Here is a 21,371-nt window from a genome sequence, read left to right on the forward strand (position 1 = left end):
GGTAGGAGGCAGGCCTGGGTGGGATGTTGTTCAGAAAGTTGGTGCGATTTGATGGGCCAAATGATCTGCTTCAACACTATAGGGTTTCTATGATAAATTATTGGAGGTCAGTGCTTGTGGTGTGGCAGCAGTGTGTTCAAGTAATGATTTGACTCAGTATAGCTTTTAAACACTTTGGTTCCTAACCCCTTGATTCAGGTTGGGTGTCTTTAAATTTGTGTCAATACGGCACTCAAGAAGGTGAAACTATTTACAACCAATGTTCTTCCTCAACAGAGTCACATGCATTAGCAATGTTACTGTTAAAAGTATCTTTCAACACATCTTTGAGTGCTTCAAAACTGAAATGATATTTTAAATGATTCAGACTTGAGATTAAGGACTAGGGCAAGGAAAGGGTGTGCTGTATTGAGCAGACCTCTGCAAAGTGAATGCTAAATGCTTTGCAATAGATCCAGTGTTTATTGGTACAAAGATTGTATCTGACCAGCCACATAATCCCATTCATTACGAACACACAATGTATCTGATTTGAGCCTAGTTTCACTCTCTGAGTTGCATGTATCACAAATGCTGATCTCCCAGTTGTTCTGATACTGCTCCCAGGCTGCCATACGACAAAGGGTAAACGGTAATGCGGGACCCACACTGGTCTTATCGAAATTCAGCTCACGTTGTGCAGGCTGCAATCGATGTCTCATTGTTTTCCCTCAGGTTAAGCAATATGAAAGCAAACTCTCAGTGCTCAGAGGTGTAATTAGCTCACCTTTGGGTCTGTCCCTCTTTGGAGAGCTGGGGAGATGGTAAATCAGTCAGCTAATGGACAGATACAACAGGACAAGCTGCAAAGGCCAATAGATCACTTCTTATCTGCATAGGAGACAGACAGACACACCCCAGCACAGAGTACCTCTATTGATCAATCACCTGTTTGTTCGTATATTAAACAAATTTAAAAGCCAACTTATTGAGAAAAAAATAGAAGATAAGGCCAGAAATACAGACAGGTCCACCAGCAATCTCTACAGAACCTTCCTGGTTCTGACAATGGATCTCAAACTGTATTTGCACCATTTAGCTTATAGATATTATTTTTAGATATAGTTCTCACTGGCCAGGCCAGTGCTGCTCCATAATTGTCCAAAAGGATGTTAAGAGTCAACCACATTGTTTATGGGTCTGGAGTCACATGCAGGTCAGACCAGATAAGGATGAACTTCCTTCCCGAAAGTATATTCGTAAATCAAATGTGTTTTTACAACAAATGACAGTAGTTACATCATCACCATTAGACTAGCTTTTCATTCCAGACTTTTATTGAATTGAATTTCTAACCATCTGCCACGATGAGATTCAAACCTATGGCCCTATAATAAAGTCCTTGGCTTGTGGATTACTAGTCCAGTGACATTACCATTTCTCACCACCTCCTCTCGCTGTCAGTTGCAACAGCTTCAGTTAATATATCAGATTAGTTAGGGTCTGTTTATCTCCACTTTTGTGCTTTTAAATCAGAAGGTAGAGGGTCAACTCCTTATTGAGACAGACCCAACAGCTAGTGACCAGAGCACGTTCTCTGAGCTCAGGAAGTCAGTCATGTCCAATAGATGTGGCTGTCCAGCTATCATCATGCAAATGAGGAGCTGCAGGAGGCCAATCAGTCTTTCAAAAAATATACTTTATTCATAAAATACTTTGATGATCTATACAAGTGGACATGCTATACACATGTAAACATTCCATTTCTTTGCAAACTGAAACAGAGTAATCATTCCTATTTACTGGTCTGTACAATTACATTTTTTTTAGCTAAGGCATCAGCAGAGCTCAAATGACTGCGTGGGCCCCCTGTTCTTCTTTAGGCAGGCAGATGTTACACGGTGGTCTTTCCCCACCATGCCTTGGCGGCAGCTGCCCCAAGCTTCAGCGCGTCCCTCAACACGTAGTCCTGGACCTTGGAATGTGCCAGTCTGCAACACTCAGTCGGGGTCAACTCCTTCAGCTGGAAGATCAACAGGTTTCGGACCGCCCAGAGAGCGTCCTTCACTGAGTTGATGATCCTCCAGGCACAGTTGATGTTCGTCTCAGTGTGTGTCCTGGAGAACAGGCCGTAGAGCACGGAGTCCCGCGTCACGGCGCTGCTCGGACGGACCTCGACAAACATCACTGCATTCCTCTCCAGACTTCCTCTGCATAGGCACATTCCAGAAGGAGGTATGTGACAGTCTCTTCCCCCCCGCAGCCGCTTCGAGGGCAGCGTGTGGTGCGGCTGAGAGTCCGGGCGTGCATAAAGGATCTCACAGGCAGAGCCCTTCTCACCACCAGCCAAGCCATGTCTTGGTGCTTGTTGGAAAGTTCTGGCGATGAGGCATTCTGCCAAATGGCTTTGACAGCCTGCTCAGGGAACCGCTCGATAGGATCCGCCCTCTCCTTTTCCCGAAGGGTCTCAAGGACACTACGTGCTGACCACTTCCTGATGGACTTGTGGTCAAAGGTGTTTTCCTTCATAAACTTCTCCACGAAGGACAGGTGGTATGGAACGGTCCAACTACTCGGAGCGTTCCGCGGCAGCGAGGCCAGGCCCATCCTTCGCAACACTGGGGACAGGTAGAACCTCAGTACGTAGTGACACTTGGTGTTTGCATACCGGGGATCCATGCACAGCTTGATGCAGCCACACACAAATGTGGCCATCAGGGTGAGGGTGGCATTCGGTGTATTTTTTTCCCCCGTTGCCCAGATCTTTATACATCGAGTCCCTTCGGACCTGGTCCCATCTTTGATCTCCATATAAATTGGAAGATGGCCCGGGTGACTGCAGCAGCACAGATTCTGGGAATAGGCCAGACCTATAATAGCAATGTATAATAGCAATGACAGTCCCTCACACCTAATGACCAGATTTTTTCCTGCAATGGAGAGCGACCGTAGCTTCCATCTGCCCAGTTTCTGCCTCACTTTTCTGATAGGCTCCTCCCAAGACTTGGCGCATGCCCCAGACCCCCCGAACCAAATACCCAGCACCTTCAGGGGGTCGGTCCTGACGGTGAAGGGGATCGAGGATTGGTCGGCCCAGTTCCTGAAGAGCATGGCCTCGCTCTTGCCTCGGTTTACCTTGGCCCCCGAGGCCCTTTCAAACTGGTCACATATGCACATGAGTCTGTGCATGGACAGCAGAAAACGGCGACGTCATCCATGTACAGGGAGGCCTTAACCTGCAGGCCCCCGCTGCCAGGAATAGTCACCCCTCTCAGGCTCGCATCCTTCCTGATGGACTCGGCAAATGGCTTTATGCAGCACACAAACAAGGCAGGAGAGAGAGGGCAGCCTGCCTGACTCCAGATCTGTCTGGGAAGCTATCTGATTCCCACCCATTGATTGAGACTGCACTGACAATGTTGGTGTAGAGCAGTCTGATCCAATTGCAGATTCCCTCCCCAAAGCCAATTTTGGAGAGAACATCTCTCATATACCTGTGTGATATCCTGTCAAAGGCTTTCTCCTGGTCCAGGCTGATCAGGCAGGTGTCCAACCCTCTGTCCTGCACATAGAAGATTGTATCCCTGAGGAGTGTGAGCCTCTTAGCGATCTTCCTGCCCAGGTTTGGTCAGGGTGAATCACCGACCCCAGAGCAGACCTGACCCGGTTGGCGGTTATCTTTGACAGAATTTTGTAATTCGCATTCAATAGTGAGATTGGTCTCCAATTTTTGATTTCCTCCCTCTCCCCCTTCCGCTTGTAGATGAGGGTGATGATGCACTTCCTCATGGATTCACTCATGGTACCTGCCCGAAGCATACTGACATACACCTCCAGCAGGTCCTGGCCAATCAAATCCCACAGAGCGGAATAGAGCTCGACCGGTGAGCTGTCACTTCCGGGAGTTTTATTCTTCTCGAAGGACTTCACTGCAGTACAGAGGACAGTTCAACAGTAAAATGAAACTCTAAGAAGAAAAAAACTTGTCCTCATCTTAGTTCATTTTAAATTGTCCCTAATTCTAGTCATCCCCACAATGGGAAACTTCCCTTCAACATCCACCTTGTCAATTTCTCTCAGAATCTTAGAAATCTAATTAAGACCATCTCTCATTCTTCAAAACTCAAAAGAATGCACATCCGATCTAGCCAACTTTTTCTCATCTTAGAACTCAGGCAATAAACCTTTTCTGAACTGTTCTAATATAATTCCTGATGAAGGGCTTATGCCCGAAACGTTGACTCTCTTGCTCCTCGGATGCTGCCTGACCTGCTGTGCTTTTCCAGTGCCATACTGTTCGAGTCAGATCTTCAGCATTTGCAGTCCTCACTGTCTGTCTAATACAATAATGTTCTTTTTTGAAATAAGGGTACCAAAACTGAAGACAATAGCCTCAGCAATACCCTGTACAAAAAACCTCTCTTTTTATTTTCCATTCCTCTTGAAATAAACAACAACAAATGGGTTTGGGGAGTCCAAAGGAATTCTCCTTCTGTGTTCATTGTGTGCAGTTTTGGTCGCCATACTATAGGAAGGATGTGGAGGCACTGGAACGGGTGCAAAGGAGGTTTACCAGGATGTTGCCTGGTATGGTAGGAAGATCATATGAGGAAAGGCTGAGGCACTTGGGGCTGTTTTCATTGGAGAAAAGAAGGTTTAGGGGTGACTTGATAGAGGTGTACAAGATGATTAGGGGTTTAGATAGAGTTGACCATGAGAACCTTTTTCCACGTATGGAGTCAGATATTACGAGGGGGCATAGCTTTAAATTAAGGGATGGTAGGTATAGGACTGATGTTAGGGGTAGATTCTTTACTCAGCGAGTCATGAGTTCATGGAATGCCCTACCAGTAACAGTGGTGGACTCTCCCTCTTTATGGGCATTTAAATGGGCATTGGATAGGCATATGGAGGATAGTGGGCTAGTGTAGGTTAGGTGGGCTTGGATCGGCGCAACATCGAGAGTACTGCGCTATATTTTTCTATGTTCTATGTTCTGTGCATTGAGGTGATGATTGAAGGATGGAGAACATTCTCTTCTGGTTTCCAATGTCAGCATCAAACGTTTACATATTAGGAACAGAACTGACCAAATATTCCATTCCACCTAAAACCTCCCTCAACCTCACAGCAACCATTTCTGCAGTTTCACTGTCATTACCAATACCCACAATAGCCGCCCTGTGCTCTTCCTTAGTAAAATGTTAGAGCTATAGGAATTTCCTGCTGTGGATGTTTTGTAGTTACCTTAGCACAGTTATTTAAAATCACCTCATGTGTCTTTTGTACCGTTGGGAGAAAAGAAGAAGGAATTTGTACGTAAAGAGAACCTTTACAGTCCATGAGACACAGTCATTCTAAAGTACGGGCCTGTCGAACTTGAAACATTTCTCTCTCCACAAATGCTGCCGGACTTGCTGAGTTTCTCCAACATTTTCTGCATTTACATACTGTTCTTGTTGCAGCATAGAGACAAATCCAGATAAGGATCCCCTCGCAAAGTCCCTCAAATGTCAGTGAGACAAATGACCTGATATTATGATATAATGATATTAGCAAAGAGTTTAAGGTTACATCTGAAACGTTGACTTCTCCGCCTCTACCTGGCTTGCTGTGTTCTTCCAGCCTCCTGCTTGTCTTCCTTGGATTCCAGCATCTCCAGGTACGTTTTGTTGTCTCTAAGGGTTAAATATTGGCCAGAAGACTAAGAACTTCTCTTTGAAAGAATGCAAGCAGCACCATGATGTCTTGCCTGAAAGACAACTGTTCTGACAGTGTAGCCTCCTTCATTACGACACTGAAGAGTTATGATAGCTCTCAGCTCAAGGCTCAGGGACTTGAACCAACAACCTTCAGCATCAGAAAATAGTGCTACCCACTGAGCCACAGCTATCATAATGAAGTCCAATTCAAGGAGCATTGCTCCCTCTTGTTGCAGCATTTTACAGCTCAGGGGGTCAGAGGTCAATTTTCAGTTAGCGACATTTGGATGAATGATGTGTGGGTGGCCAATATTTCTGCTCACATTATCCTAGCCTTCAACAGCAGAATCCCAGTCGCAGCAACAAGTTGTACATGTCACTGACAATCTGCTGCTTCAAGAAGGTCAAATTCGAGTGAAAGACAATTAGAATTGCAACAAAAGGTTGCAAGTCTCTCCTCTAACAGATGAGAGACTTAACAAACAATCAACGTATTTTTCAATGTATAATTTCAGTTACATCACACTGTAAACTTTTGCTATAAATTCTGTGTCTTACAATCATGTATTCCACAACCCCTTGATGAAGGAGCAGCGCTCCGAAAGCTAGTGCTTCCAATTAAACCTGTTGGACTATAACCTAGTGTTGTGTCATTTTTAACTTAGCAAAAGGTACAGATGCATTCTTCAGAAAAATGTCTCTTGGTCTTTGGGTGCTGCTTGGTTGTACAAATACACTCTACAATGATCTCCTAATCATGTGCCTGCTCATTTATGACTGGATAAGTAATCTGTTTACATAAATGATTAACAGACTAATAACTCTCACTAATGCCAGTCCCTAATGAATTTTACATTTGTAAAGATTAACATGCAACTCTCCAGCAGTCCCTTATCTGGTCACGTGGCACCATCAGGATGTTAGCAATTACTGAGTGTAGTGTCAGTGCTGTTTGATCTTGTAATTCTCATTAGCAAATGACAATGCGTCATTATTTATTTTTAGGTTCTGTTCCCTGGACAAAGCCCCTCATGTCAAATGTGTTGTGAGCTGCAGTTTGCTATTGTCACTTTGCTGCTGACAGTTTCAGGAGCATGAAATGCGTCTTTCAGTGATGTTAATATTCCCAGGTCGTTAGCCTTTTGAGCTCATCGCAAAAAACAGAGTTAAACTCTAGTTCTGAAGTGTTAAAGCATCAATTGTACATTCCCAACACAAACATTATTTAGCATTGTGAAATTATTTCCTACATTCTCTTCAACTCACATCACCACAATCTCCTGTTAACTGGGAGCATCAGAATTACAATGGCAATGCAGCACGGTCAGAGGTGCTATCATTCTGATAGGATCTTAAAGCAAGACCCCATCTAGCTTCCCAATGTGCGAGGTACCATTTGGGAAGATAAACTGGGCCAATAGTCATCCCTCAGCAATCATCACTGTAAAACAATTTAGGAGCTCATTAACATAACTTGCTGCACCCAGTTTGGTTGCTGCATTTTTGCACATTATAACAACTACTTTCTCTGTCGCCATGTCCTCTCTCCCCTCCTGCCACCGAAATGGAACTGTCTGTTCTTTCCAATCTGGCAGTTAGAGACATCATTGTTCTCAATCAAGATTAGAGTGGTGCTGGAAAAACACGTCAGGTCAGGCAGCATCTGGGCAGCAGGAAAATCGACGTTTCGGGCAAAAACCCTTCATCAGGAAACGCTGATTTTCCTGCTCCTCAGTGCTGCCTGACCTGCTGTGCTTTTCCAGCACCAATTTAATCTTGACTCTAATCTCCAGCATCTGCAGTACCCACTTCTACCTACACCATTGTTCTGCCACTCTCACAATGCAATCACTTAATCTGCTCTATCAGCAACTTTCTTCCCCCAGCACTGCACTCTCCAACTATTGCATAAATGCTGCCCCCTCCACACTTCACGTCTGATGAAGACTCATTTAGACTTGAAACATAAGCTTACTCTCTCCCCATGGACACTGCCTGACCCAGCATTTCTTGTTTTCAGTACAGATTCCATCATCTGCAGTAATTTGCTCCTGTAACAATGACAACACTTCTTAGGGATGGGCAATGAATGCTGGCCTGGTCAGTGATACCCACATCACCTGGATGAATACACACAAGGGAAACTGAAGTGCCCACTTTGAAGTGCTTTAGGGTGTCCTTGGTCATTAGGGGCACTACAGAAATTTATGTTCTTGCTAAGTACAACAGACAGAGACAGAGAGTGGTGTGAACTTATCTGTGCAGTGAGAAGATTTTCATTGCAAATGACTAAAGCTATTGGTTCCATTGACAGCATGGATGCTATCTGAAAGCAGAAGGTGTGGGTCTGATCTGCACTTGAATGAGATAGACTGAGGATGCTGCTTTGCCATTGAGCTGCCTTTTGAGTGAAACATTTAACAAAAACCCCTGAGTTTATTTCCTGGTGTTTCAGATGGATGCTAAAAATGTAGCCATGGGGAGTGAAAATGAACCTTACTCCCTCAAGCCCTCAAACAGCAGTGAGTTGGATAACTGACTGGGATTATCCTGCTCGGGAATAGACTTTTACCAGGACACCGGGAAAATGGTCACATGGAATGTGCAGACTCTTACATTCACCTGGACATGTAGGCAGGGCCTTATTTTTCAATGTTTGGTCCCTCTGACATTGCAGATATCACTCCTCGATATTTCACTGGGAGAATCGACCTCAGTTACATTCTCAAATGGTGAAAGGGATCCCAAACCTACAACTTTCTAACTCAGAGATAAGAATATTATTAATGAGTCCAGTTGCCATTGGGCACACTTACAATTATAGAGTGATAGTGTCATAAAGATGTACAGCACGGAAACAGATCCTTTGGTCCAACTCGTCCATGCTGACCAGATATCCTAAATTATTCTAGTCCCATTTGCCAGCACTTGGCCCATATCCCTCTAAACCCTTCTTATTCATATACTCATCCAGATGCCTTTTAAATGTTGTAATTGTACAAGCCTCCACTATTCCCTCTGGCAGCTCATTCCATATACACTCCACCCTTTCCTTAAAAAGTTGCCTCTTGGGTCTCTTTTATATCTTTCCCCTCTCACCCTAAACCTATGCCCTCGAGTTCTGGACTCTCCCACCCCAGCGAAAATACCTTGTCTATTTACCTCATCCATGGCCCTCATGATCTTATAAGCCTCTATAACTTCACATAACTTCAGATTTTAAAAATTATCACTTTCTGTATACTTATTTATGGGATGTTGGCTTCACTAGACAGGCCAACATTTATAGAGTCACTGAGGCATAGAGTCATAGAGCACGGAAACAGACCCTTCAGTCCAACCAGTCCATGCCGACCAGAATCGCAAACTGAACTAGTCCCACCTGCCTGCACTCGGCCCATTTCCTCTAAACATTTCTTATTCATGTATTTATCTAAAAGTCTTTTGAATATTGGAACTGTTACCCACATCCACAACTTCCTCTGGAAGCTCATTCCACACACAAACCACACTCTGTGGTTGCCTCTCGTGTCTTTTTTTGGGAAAAGACACCTGGCCATTCACCTTAATCCATATCCCTTCCATAAACCTCTATAAGGTCACCCCTCAACTTCTTATGCTCCAGCAAAAGAAGTCCCAGTGTATTAGCCTCTCCCTATAGCCCAAACCCTCTGTTCCTGGCAACATCCTGGTAAGTCTCTTCTGAACTCTCTCCAGACTGATAATATCCTTCCTATAACAGGACGACCACAACTAGACACAATACTCCAGAAGAGGCCTCACCTTCTTGCATAACCTCTACATAACAGCGTAACTACTATACTCAAAGGTCTGAGAAATGAAGACAAGCTTGCTAAATGCCTTCTTAACTACCCTGTCCATATATGACACAAATTTCAAAGAATTATATACTTGAACTCCTAGGTTATTGTCCATCCCTAATTGCCCAGAGGGTAGTTAAAAGTCAATCATTTTGCTGTAGTTCTGAAGTCACATGTAAGCCAGGCCAAGTAAGGACAGTAAATTTCCTTCTCTAAAAGAAATCAGTGAACCATGTTTTACAAAAGCAAGTGTTTAAATAAATGTCACAGATAATAGGTTAGCTTTTCATTGCAGATCTTTATTGTATTCAAATTCTACCCTCTGCCATGGTGGGATTCAAATCCATGTCCCAAACACATTGCCGGAGTTTCTAGATTGTTAATCTAGTGGCATTATCACTAACACTGCTGCCTCCTCCCTGGATCACAGTGTTCTGTCCTGTTAATGACACCACTATTTAACAATCCAGAGACAGTCTCTACATTTCCTCTGTGGAGCCTTGCGGATGGCAAGTAAAGGTTGGAGAACTGGGGACATAGTGCTATTGCCTTGGCTTTGACAGCTCTTCTCTGTTAGCATTTCAGGACACCAGAGTAACTCCTTACGTCCTGTAGACTACAGGAGAGAGTCCATTGAGCAAGATTGAGAGAAAACAAGACAGATCTTGAGTCGGCAGGACAATCCAGTATTGGCATGTTATGTGAAGAAACCTACGCAAACATCACTGAAGAGATTGAGTAACATTAATCCAATGGTTAAAAATCACACAACGCCAGGTTGTAGTCCAACAGGTTTATTCGGAAGCTCTAGCTTTTGGAGCGCTGCTCCTTCATCAGGTATTCATTAGGAGCAGCGCTCTGAAAGCTAGTGCTTCCAATTAAACCTGTTGGACTATAACCTGGTGTTGTGTGATTTTTAACTGGCATCTCCAAATCATAATCCAATGGTATATGGCTGGCTGAGAAATTAGGGAACAAAAATTGTTCACTGCCAGGATGAGAAAATTGTCAAAATGTTACTCACAGTTAAGGGTAAAGCTACAATTAGTAGTTAGCGTGTTATGGTTGTGCTAGGGTTAATGAATTGAGTTAGGAATGTAGGCCATTCAGCCCCTCGAGCTTGCTCTGAGACAAAATACATCAGATAAAAATACAATGGACTAGCCCAAAAGGAGATCTTTGCAAAATCAATTAGACATCTCATTTAGATGCAGTGCCAGAGAGTTAGTTTATTGTCAACAGCCCAGTGCTGTCAACATTAATGTTGCTCCAACAATGATTTGGTTATAATGCAAATACACTAAACATAAAATTGATTTAAATACATATTCTTCCGTTGCTGTTTTTTTAAAAATTGCATCCCAAAATCTTTACTGATATCAAATCAGCATTTACTCCAGACAGCTGAAGATTTAAGATGAGTTTGCCAGGGTAATGATGATAAGGTTGTGACTAGGGAATGAGGAAGGAAGATTGGCTTGGCTGATTTCCCAGTGATTAGGCAACACAATCACTGCAGTATTGTCAATTGTGGTATCTAATGCAAATCACTAATTTAAACTGACTACCCATTAACCATAACTCAAACCATAACGATCAACCTTTAATCTTAACATTAACATGCTAATCCCCAATCACAAATATCAGTCCTTAGCTTTAACCCTGACCTAAACTGCAACAACCTAGCCAGAACCTAAAGTGATATGAGGGCGGTGGAGGAAGATGGCTTTGAAGGAGACAATCAACAATGATTTAGAATGGCAGAACAGGCCTGAAAGGGTTGAATGGCCTATATTTCCAACTCCCAGCTCTATTCCTTAACCCTAATAGACTGACCTCAACCACTAATTATGAATTGTAACTTCAACTCTAAATGTGAGTAGCAATCAGACCATTTTCTGACGTAGAAATACTGAACAAGCACTCAGAAAACCAGCACTAATATCTCAGCCAATCATACTCAGCAGGATTCATTTCTCACACCCCATTGTATGATTTTTGGGTAAATTTCCTCACAGCAACACATTGGCTGAACCAGAAGATGTGGTCGTTCTCTGGAGAAGAGTGGTTTAAAATTGTCATCCAACTCACAGTCAGAAGGGTGGGCCCAACCTTACCCTTAATATTTCCCTTTAAAATCAAGATCTGTCTCATGGTTTAGCAAATGCATTAAACGTAACGTTGGCATATGACTTGACTCTATATGGGAATCATTGAAGTAATTCTTCCTAGAGGTCCTGGGTTTAAAGATGTCATTGAAATTCAGGACCACAGATGATGCACAGTTGTTGTCACAGAGACAAAAGATTGGGGTATCGAAGGTGGCAGAGGGCATTAAGTGCAACAACGAAAGGCATTGTCACTGGAGGCTAGATTCTCCTGTTGGTGCAGCATATGTTGTTCCAATCTGTTTGCCCGTGAGACATTGAAGTCACAAGCCGATATTTAACCCTCTATGTCAATCAGGTACAATGAAGCATTGCTGGGAAACTGAGGGCTGACTGGTGACCATCGGAGTGTGTAAACATGACTAAAGAGCATGACTGTGGCACTGCCCACTGGACCGTTAAACCAAATTGGTTCAGCCAGGATTTGCTCACATGCAGCCCTGCCAGATCAAGTGAACCATACTCGGGGTGAGAGATATCTGTGAATGGGCAAGAGAGAAAGCAAGATGGCTGTTTCACTTTAAGGTGAAGTTTGGCTCCCTGCAGTCACACTAAAAGCACACACTCAAAGAATTTTGAATGCCTAATCCGTGGATTATTTTTTCTTTATTTCAATAGTGGGCATTCATGTTGCCATTGGTGGACACCAGCTTTATAGAAAGACTGAGATTAAAAAATGTTAGAAATAACTCATTAACCAGCAGTCTCACAAATACTGAGACTACCCTGAATCTCCATGTTTGTGCACATACGTGTACACATGTGCCTGTTTGCGGTTCTTCCTAGGTATGTGTGTGCACATGCAAGACTGAATGCATACATGTGCGAGTGTGTATTTGTTTGTGTGTGTACATGTGTAAATGCCTTCAGGATTGTTTTCTGAATGTCCCATTAGGTTTATTAGCACTATTTCAGATTTACAGCCACAGAATGAAGATCAGCAAATAAATATCGAACCATTTATAGGAATGAGAGGGCTGAACCAATGGACAAACCATGTACGAGGGCGTGGATGTATACAATTGAGGGTGTATATTTAAAAAGGACATGTGCATGAGTACGTGTATCCTCATGTATACGCCTATACTTTTTACTGCCATCTTCTCCTGTCTTCCCTGCCTACAAGCAATCATTTCACTGAGATACACAGGTCCCCAGCATCAGTGGACTTCCTCACATGAGAGATTGATAAATTAATATTGCCCAGGGAGTTAACTGGGGAGGGCATCACAGCTGAGTCTCACTGGAGCGCTTTATTGTGAGAGATGTGATATCAGAGGTAGCCAACTTATTTATTTCAGTGATATTATTGGATGTTAAAGATCAAATGAGCAATGAAGGCCAAAGAGTTCTCCTGGTGTCCTAGCCAATATTCATCCCTCAAACACCACACAACACAAATTCCCCCATATTCATTTACTAATATCTATGGGATAATGCAGGGTGCTATGAACTGTTGCGATGGCCTATATAATAACAATCAACAGACCTCATAGAGACCTACAGAGTTAGACCCTTCAGTTCAACTCATCCATACCGACCAGGTTTCCCAAATTAAACTGGTCCCACTTAGCTGCATTTAACCCATATCCCTCCAAGGTTTTCCTATTCAAAAACTATCTAAATGTCTTGTAACTGTACCCGCATCCAACACTTCCTCCGGCAGCTTATTTCACACACGAACCACCTTCTGTGTGAAAAGGTTGGCCCTCAGGTCCCTTTTAAATCTTTCTCCTCTCACCTTATATCTATAGTGTCTTGTTTTGAACTCCCCCACATTTGCTATTCAACTTATCTATACCCCTTATTATTTTATAAACCCCTCTAAGGTCACCCTCAACTTCCTAGACTACAATGAAAAAATGTTGCAGCCTATCCAGCCTCTCCTTATACCTCAAACACTCCAATCTGAATAACATCCTTGTAAATGTTTTCTGTTCCCCTCCAATTTAATAATACCCTTGCTATAGCAGGGTGACCAGAACTATACACAATATTCCAAAAGTGGCCTCACCAACGTCCTGTACAACCACAACGTGACATCCTAACTCTTTGACTCAATGTTTTGAAATATGAAGGTAAGCATATCAAATGTTTTCTTTACCACCGTGTCTACCTGTGACTCCTCTTTCAAGGAACTGTGTATCTGAATCCCTAGGTCTCTCTCATGAATTGGGATGGTTCCTAGGAATATGATAAAGTCTTTTCTCAAACTTTTGCCTGTAATGCTTTACATGATGTTGATGCAAAACCGCTTCTCAGAAATAGGATTTGTGAAAGAGTCTTTATTGGTAATAATTAGATCAACAGAAAGCCAGTGATTTTGGAGCAGCAGATGGGTTAAGAGCAGTAAGTTGATCAACAGCTCATCATTAAGCTTACACATGTTTCATTATCTCAATCCCAGAGACCAGGCCCACTGAATATTCCATGGGGAACGCAGTAGATTCCTGATTATCCAAAATAACATCGACCTTTGCTTGAAGGTTCACAAGGCACAGTGGAAATACACAGCAGAGCTGTTTGAGTGCTTTGTTCCGTAGCCTAATCACATCATACTCACACCACAGACGCTTTACATAGCTTAGTAGAGTCACAGGATAGAACAAGCTGTTCTGCCTTAATAGTCACAAGTCCATAAGAAATCGGAACTGGATTCGGCCATTCGGCCCCTCAGATCTGTTCTGCCATTCAATAGGATCAAGGCTGATCTGACATTCCTCACAAGCCCTGATTCCCTGACTGATCAAGAATCTACCTCAGCCTTAACTACACACATGGACTCTCCCCCCACAGCACTCTGTGGCAAGGAGTTCAAAGTCTCTCAATCCTCTGAGAGGAAATTCCTCTTTATCTCAGTATTAAATTGCTGCCCCTTTATTCTGAGAGTATGCCTTCTGGTCCTAGACTCTCCCAGGAGAGGAAACATCCTCTCAGCGTTGACCCTATCAACCCCTTAAAGAGTCCTGTTATGTTTCAATGAGATCATCTCGCATTCTTCTAAATTCCAGTGAGTAGAGTCCCAACCTGTTTAGCCTTTGCTTGTAAGACAATCTTGCCATACCAAGGATCATCCTAGTGAACCTTCCCTTAACTGCCTTCAAAGAAATGGGATCTTACCTTCAATAAGGAAACATAAAGAAAGGTTGGATAGGCTGGGACTTTTTTTCATGGGAGCGTAAGAGTTAAGAGGCAACTTTATAGAAATTTATAAAAGAATAAGGGGTATAGATAAAGTTAATGGTAGTTGTATTTTCCCTAGGATGGGGGATTTCAAGACTAGGGGACATATTTTCACAGTGAGAGGAGAGAGACTTAAAAAAGACTCGAGGGGCAAATGTTGTACACAGAGAGTGGTTCGTGTGTGGAATGAATTTCCTGAGGAAGTGGTGGATGCAGGCACAATTACAATAATTAAAAGACGTTTGGATAAGTGGGAAAGATTTGGAGGGATATGGGCCAGGAGCAAGTAGGTGGGACTAGTTTAGTTTGGGATTATGGGTGGCATACTGTGTTTGGACCAAAGGGTCTGTTTCCATGCTGTATGACTCTATGATTATAAATAAGTCCAACAGACCTATGTTGGCATTTATGACATGACGCAAGCGTCTCAAGGAAGAGGTTGAGGTGGACAGCGATTTGGAAGTGTGGTGGGGGAAAAGAAAGACAAATTGATGGGTTTGAACAAGAGTATAAATGAAGGAATCAAAAGGGGTTGCTTGATATTGTTCTAGAGGGATAGATAACTGTTGGAAATGAAGGCCTTAACACGGCCACTATTATTGGTGAAATTATGGGTTAAAAACTGAAAAGGAAGATGAGAAAGTGAGAGAGGGTGAGGGGTAATATTGATCAGATGGGCCACCAGAGAGCAGTGGAGCTTGGGTCATCCAAGGTTCAGTTAGATGGATTTTTCATTGACAAGGGAGTCAACGGTTATAGGCAGCAAACATGGAAGTGGAGTTGAGACCACAGTCATATCTGCCATGATCTTATTGATTGGTAGAACAGGCTCGAGGGGGCTAAGTGGCCCACTCCTACTCATATTTCACTTTCAAAGAGTTAGTATCAGTGCAATGGACCAAGTGGCCTCCTCCATGGATCATTCATTTAAAATACACTGGCAAGAGCTGGGCTGAGGCAGGAATCCCAGCCCATTCTTGGGTTAGCCTGGAGTAGTTGGTGATGAGCTGCCTTTGGAATCTTTGATCTGTTTCCCTGTAAAGCCAGCCTTACAGACAGGCCACTCTGGCCACGACGACTTAGCAGAATCAATCGATAATTCTTGTTTTTAAACTGCGAGCTATTATACTGTTCAGGTTTTTATTGTTTGTTTCATCGCTTGTTTAATAAAGTGCAGAAAACAGAAGGTGAATATATCTCCCGCTGGCTTCTGTCCAGATGCATTATGTCAGTTCCAATTGCTCGATTATTTCAGAAGGATTTTTTTTGTGAATGGCAATACTGACTACCCTGGAATATGGTAATTGCAAATCAGATGGCATTGAAATGTTCATATGTTTAAATTAAGCTTAAATATAATAACATATTTTAAATGAATTTGTGTCCTTCAAGTCTCTAAAATACTGAGGCAGTGATTCATTCTAATATAATCACGAGCTTCCCCTTAGGGACCTGCCTGGTCAAAGCTGAATCTTAATTAAACCATGTTGGCAGTCTGTGAGCAAATGGCCCACATCCCATCTTTCTGTCAAGGACAGAGGACCGTGTGTAATCTGAAATGTCACAATCGCCCCTCCACTATCATCGCCACCCCCACCCCATTCTCTCCCTCCTCGTATTCTCCACCCTCACCTCAACCATGTTCTCTACCTCAACCTCCTGCATTAATGGCTAACACGAGGGGTCATAGTTTTAAACTGGTTGGAGGTAAGTATAGAGGGGATGTCAGAGGCGGGTTCTTTACACAGAGGGTTGTGAGAGCATGGAAAGTGTTGCCAGCAGCAGTTGTGGAAGCAGGGTCATTGGGGACATTTAAGAGACTGCTGGACATGCATATGGTCACAGAAATTTGAGGGCGCATACATGAGGATCAGTGGTCGGCACAACATTGTGGGCTGAAGGGCCTGTTCTGTGCTGTACTGTTCTATGTTCTTTTCTCTCCTGTACTTTACTGCCCCCTCCTTTCTCTCCCCTCCATTCTTTCCCTCCTCTCATTCTCCCACACCCCCACCTCCCATTCTCCAAACACCTCCAACCCCCGCTCTCCATACTCCCCCCTCATTCTCCATACCCCTCTCCCATTATCCACACCCTCCCCATTCTCCAAGCACCCACTCTCCATTTCCCTTACTCCCCTCCCATTATCTGTATACCTCCCTCCCATTATCCACACCCCTCCCATTTTCCATATGCTCCCTATTCTCCATACCCCTCGCCCATTATCCACATCCTTCCCATTCTCCATACCCACTGACCCATCCTCCATACCCCACTTCCCCCATTTTCCTTATCCTCCTCCTATTATCCACGCTCCTCTCATTCTCTGTGCCCCACTCTCCCCATTCTCCATACCCTCACCATTATCCACACCCCTCCCATTCTCCATACCTGCTTCCCAATATCCAGCCCCCTCCCATTCTCTTCTCTCATCCTGCCCATCCCCAACACCCCTGTCCCATTCTCTATAACCCCTTCCCATTCTCCACCCTCCCTTCCTCCACTCTTCACCTCCCTTCAAATCCTCCATGAGAACCCATCCCAATCTCAAAACCACCATTCCCCCCCACCACCGCCGTCTTATTCTCTAAATGCCCCCACACCCACTCCTCGAGTTCCAGCTGGTCTACATTCTGACCATTGTAATGTTATGAAGCTCGTTTCCACACAAAGGTGTGTGGAAATCAGAAAATAGTTCTATAACCCTGTTGAGGATGGGGTGGGTTTGAATTGTTTTCATCAGGTTCCAGAGGTTACACACTGAGGTGGACACATGGTGTTACAATCCAGATCAGGTAGAACAGCCAAGTGGGTCTGAACGCTCATTCTCTTTTCATTCTTTCACAGCATTGGAGGTCACTTTATTGCCCATCCCTAACCACCCTGGAGGAGGTGGTGGATGAGTTACATTTTTGAACCGCTGCAGTCCATCTTGTGTAGGAACCCTCTCAGTGCCATTAGCAAGGGAGGATTAGGAAATTGACTGAGGAACAGTCAAGGTGGTGTGTAAATTGCAGGGGAACCTGCATGGAGATTGGTGTCAATATTTTTAATTGACCTGTTCAGACATGCTAATGACACACCTCAGCAGGCAGGACTTGAACCCAGGCCTCCTTCAAGGCAAGGACACTATCACTGTGCCAAGACAGCCCCCAAGACAGCATTATGGAGTTTTGGCCAGACCAAACAGACCTGTGTCTTTAAGATAGTGACCATGTGACAATGCACAATAAAGGTATCCCCACAATAAAGGGGTCAGTGTTGCCAGTCAGCTCCATATGCGTAATGTACAGTAACATCATAGAGTCATAGAGATGTACAGCATGAAGACAGACCCTTCGGCCCAACTTGTCCATGCCAACCAGATATCATAATTTAATCCAGTCCTATTTGCCAGCACTTGGCCCATATACCCATAAACCCTTCCTATTCATATATCCATTCAGAAGCCTTTTAAATGTTGCAATTGTATCAGCCTCCACCACTTCCTCTGGCAGCTCATTTCATACATGTACCACCTTTTGCATGAAAAAGTTGCCCTTAGGTCCCTTTTAAATCTTTTCCCTCTCACCCTAAACCTATGCCCTCTAGTTCTGAACTCCCCCAATCCAGTGAAAAGACCTTGTCCATTTATCCAATCCATGCCCCTCATGATTTTATAAATCTTTGTAAGGTCATCCCTCAGTCGCCAACAGTCCAGGGAAAACAGCCCCAGCGTATTCATCCTCTCCTTGTAGCTCAAATCCTACAACCCTGGCAACATTCTTGTAAATCTTTTCTGAACCCTTTCACATTTCACAACATCATTCCTATAGGAGGGAGACCAGAACTGCACACAATATTCTAAAAGTGGCCTAACCAATGCCCTGTACAGTCACAAAATTACCACCCATTTCATTTACTCAATACACTGACCAATAAAGGAAAACATAATAAATGTCCTTTTCACTATCCTAACTACCTGCAACTCTACTTTCAAGGAACAATGAACCTGCACTCCAAGGTCTCTCTGTTCAGCAACACTCCCCAGGACCTTACCATTAAGTGTATTAGTCCTGCTCTGTTTTGCCTTTCCAAAATGAAGCACCTCACATTTATCCAAATTAACCTCCACCTGCCACTCCTCAGCCCATTGGCCCATCTGATCAAGATCCAGTTGTATGCAGAGGTGTAAGCACTGATCCCAAACTGCATCCAAGTCTGTGATATTGTACCTGTGCCAATAGTAGTGTTGCTAATAAACTTCAAGACATCTGTCTCAACAAAAGTCCTCTGACTCCCTCTGGTGTGTTTTATGCAGACAAACATATGGAAAACCAGTAATCATTAATAATGACAGCAAGTGGCAACTAACCTCTAGTACATGACAGGAAGTGAAGGTTTAAGAGTGAGAAGGCTTTGGCAGTAAGGCATTTGCCAAAGTTAATGCTGGAACAACGTAAAACACGTGAACACAGAAAATAGGAACAACAGTAAGCCTTTACAGCCCTTGAATACGCTCCAACATTCAACAAGATCATGGCTGCTCTATTTGTGCTTCAAGTTCCACATCCCTGTCTACTCCCCGATAGCTTTTATTCCCTGCCCAACAAGGATTGACCAACTTTCACCTTCAAAACATACAATGACCCATCACCACCACTTTCTGAGACAGTCCACAGTTACCCTCAAAGAGAAAAAAAACCTTCCCATTTCCATCTGAAAGGGTGACCCCTAATTTTAAAACAGTGCGCCCAAGTTCTGGACCGTCCCACCAAAGAGAACATCCTTTCCACGTCCACCTTGTCAAAACCTTTCAAGATCTTACACACTTCAATCAAATCACTCCCTGTTCTTCTAACAACCAATGCAAACAAGCCCAGTCTCTATAACCTATCCTCATAAGTCAACTCACTCTTTCCCAGTTTAAACCACCTCTTAATCATCTCCAATGCACTTACACCCTTCCTTAAATAAGGAGACCCAAACTGCACACAGTATTCGAGATGTAATCTCACCAGTAGGACTTGAACTCAGGGGCAAGAATACCACCCACTGTGCCACAAGAACTCCTCTTAATCCTCACAAAAAAAGATCTGCAGAGTTTAAGATTCTTAGAAGATTCAATTGTGTCATATGATCTTTTGGGTTGAAAATCCTAGACCTCTTCAAGTCGTTAATTTTTATGAAAATGCTATAGTGAAAGATTGATGGAAATGGGGGGCACTGATGTTGTTAGCTAAACATCTAAGACAGAGACTGAAAGGGAAGGAATTCTCTCAATCTGGCGAGTCAGGGTTTGAACCAGGACTGTAGTAAAGTGTGTAGTGTGAATAAAGAGTTGGAATAACTTTACCATGTCTACATCCAGACTATTGATGGATTAGAGCAGTGAAGGCTGGCAAATCGAGTCAGCAGTAGGGGGTCTGAGATAAACCAGGACAAACCAGGTCACAGCTGCAGAAGTCCCTTTAGCTCTTCCTGATTCCAAACCAAATGCTTCCCGATTTCACCCATACACGACCAAGCTCTCACTTTAAGGTTACATGCCTTGTTCTGATTCCTCTCTACACCTGCCCCTTCAAATTCTTTTTGCCATTTTAAACATATGTTGACATTCACCGAGAGAGAATACTGTGTCCAGCTTTGGTCACCCTGTTATAGGAAGGATATTACTCAGCTGGACAGAGTTCTGAAGAGATTTACCAGGATGTTCCCAGTGTGGAAAGTTTCACTTATAAAGAAAGGCTGAAGAGGCTGGGACGTTTTTCACTGGAGCGTAGGAGATTGAGAGGTGACCTTATAGAAGTTTATAAAATAACGAGGGCCATAGACAGGGTTAATGTTAATTGTCCTTTACCTAGGATGGGGGATTTCAAGACTCGGGGGAACATTTTTAAGGCAAAAGGAGAGAGCTTTTAAAAATGACATGAAGGACAAAACTTTTACACAGAAGGTGGTTCCCGAGTGGAATGAACTTCCTGAGGAAGTGACGGATGTGGGTACACTTACAACGTTTACAGGACATTTGGGTAAGTACATGAATAGGAAAGGTCTGGAGGGACGTGGGCCAAGAACGGGCAGATAGGACTAGTTTAGTTTGGGATTATGTTTGGCGTGGACTAGTTGGACCGAAGGGTGTGTTTCTGTGCTGTATGACTGTATAAGAACAACAGGGAAGACAAGGAGGGGACAGAATGAGGAACAAGCTGGCAGCAGCATGTTGCACAGAACAAAGGTGAAAGTTCTTTTGGACAGTAAATGCAAAAGGTTCAAAGTTTGTGAGAAGATTTGTAGCTCGGGTGCTCGTTGTTGTGGTTCTGTTCGCCGAGCTGAGAATTTGTGTTGCAGATGTTTCGTCCCCTGTCTAGGTGACAACCTCAGTGCTTGGCAGCCTCCTGTGAAACGCTTCTGTGATGTTTCCTCCAGCATTTATAATGGTTTGTCTCTGCCACTTCTGGTTGTCAGTTCCAGCTGTCCGCTGCAGTGGTCGGTATATTGGGTCCAGGTCGATGTGCTTATTGATTGAATCTGTGGATGAG

The 21,371-nt window shown here is 43.6% G+C and overlaps 1 protein-coding gene across 1 annotated transcript in view; it reads right to left on the reverse strand.

The window, feature by feature from the left end:
* The window catches only part of ccdc33 (coiled-coil domain containing 33), a 271,296-nt gene that overhangs the window by 66,055 nt on the left and 183,870 nt on the right, over window positions 1–21,371 (reverse strand). The window contains exon 14 of the mRNA XM_060853677.1: window positions 767–816. Within this exon, the coding sequence (XP_060709660.1) occupies window positions 767–816 (50 nt within the window). The remainder of the gene's footprint in view (window positions 1–766; window positions 817–21,371) is intronic.

Source organism: Hemiscyllium ocellatum, chromosome 42 (assembly GCF_020745735.1).
Source record: "Hemiscyllium ocellatum isolate sHemOce1 chromosome 42, sHemOce1.pat.X.cur, whole genome shotgun sequence".
NCBI classification, from domain to species: Eukaryota; Metazoa; Chordata; class Chondrichthyes; order Orectolobiformes; family Hemiscylliidae; genus Hemiscyllium; species Hemiscyllium ocellatum.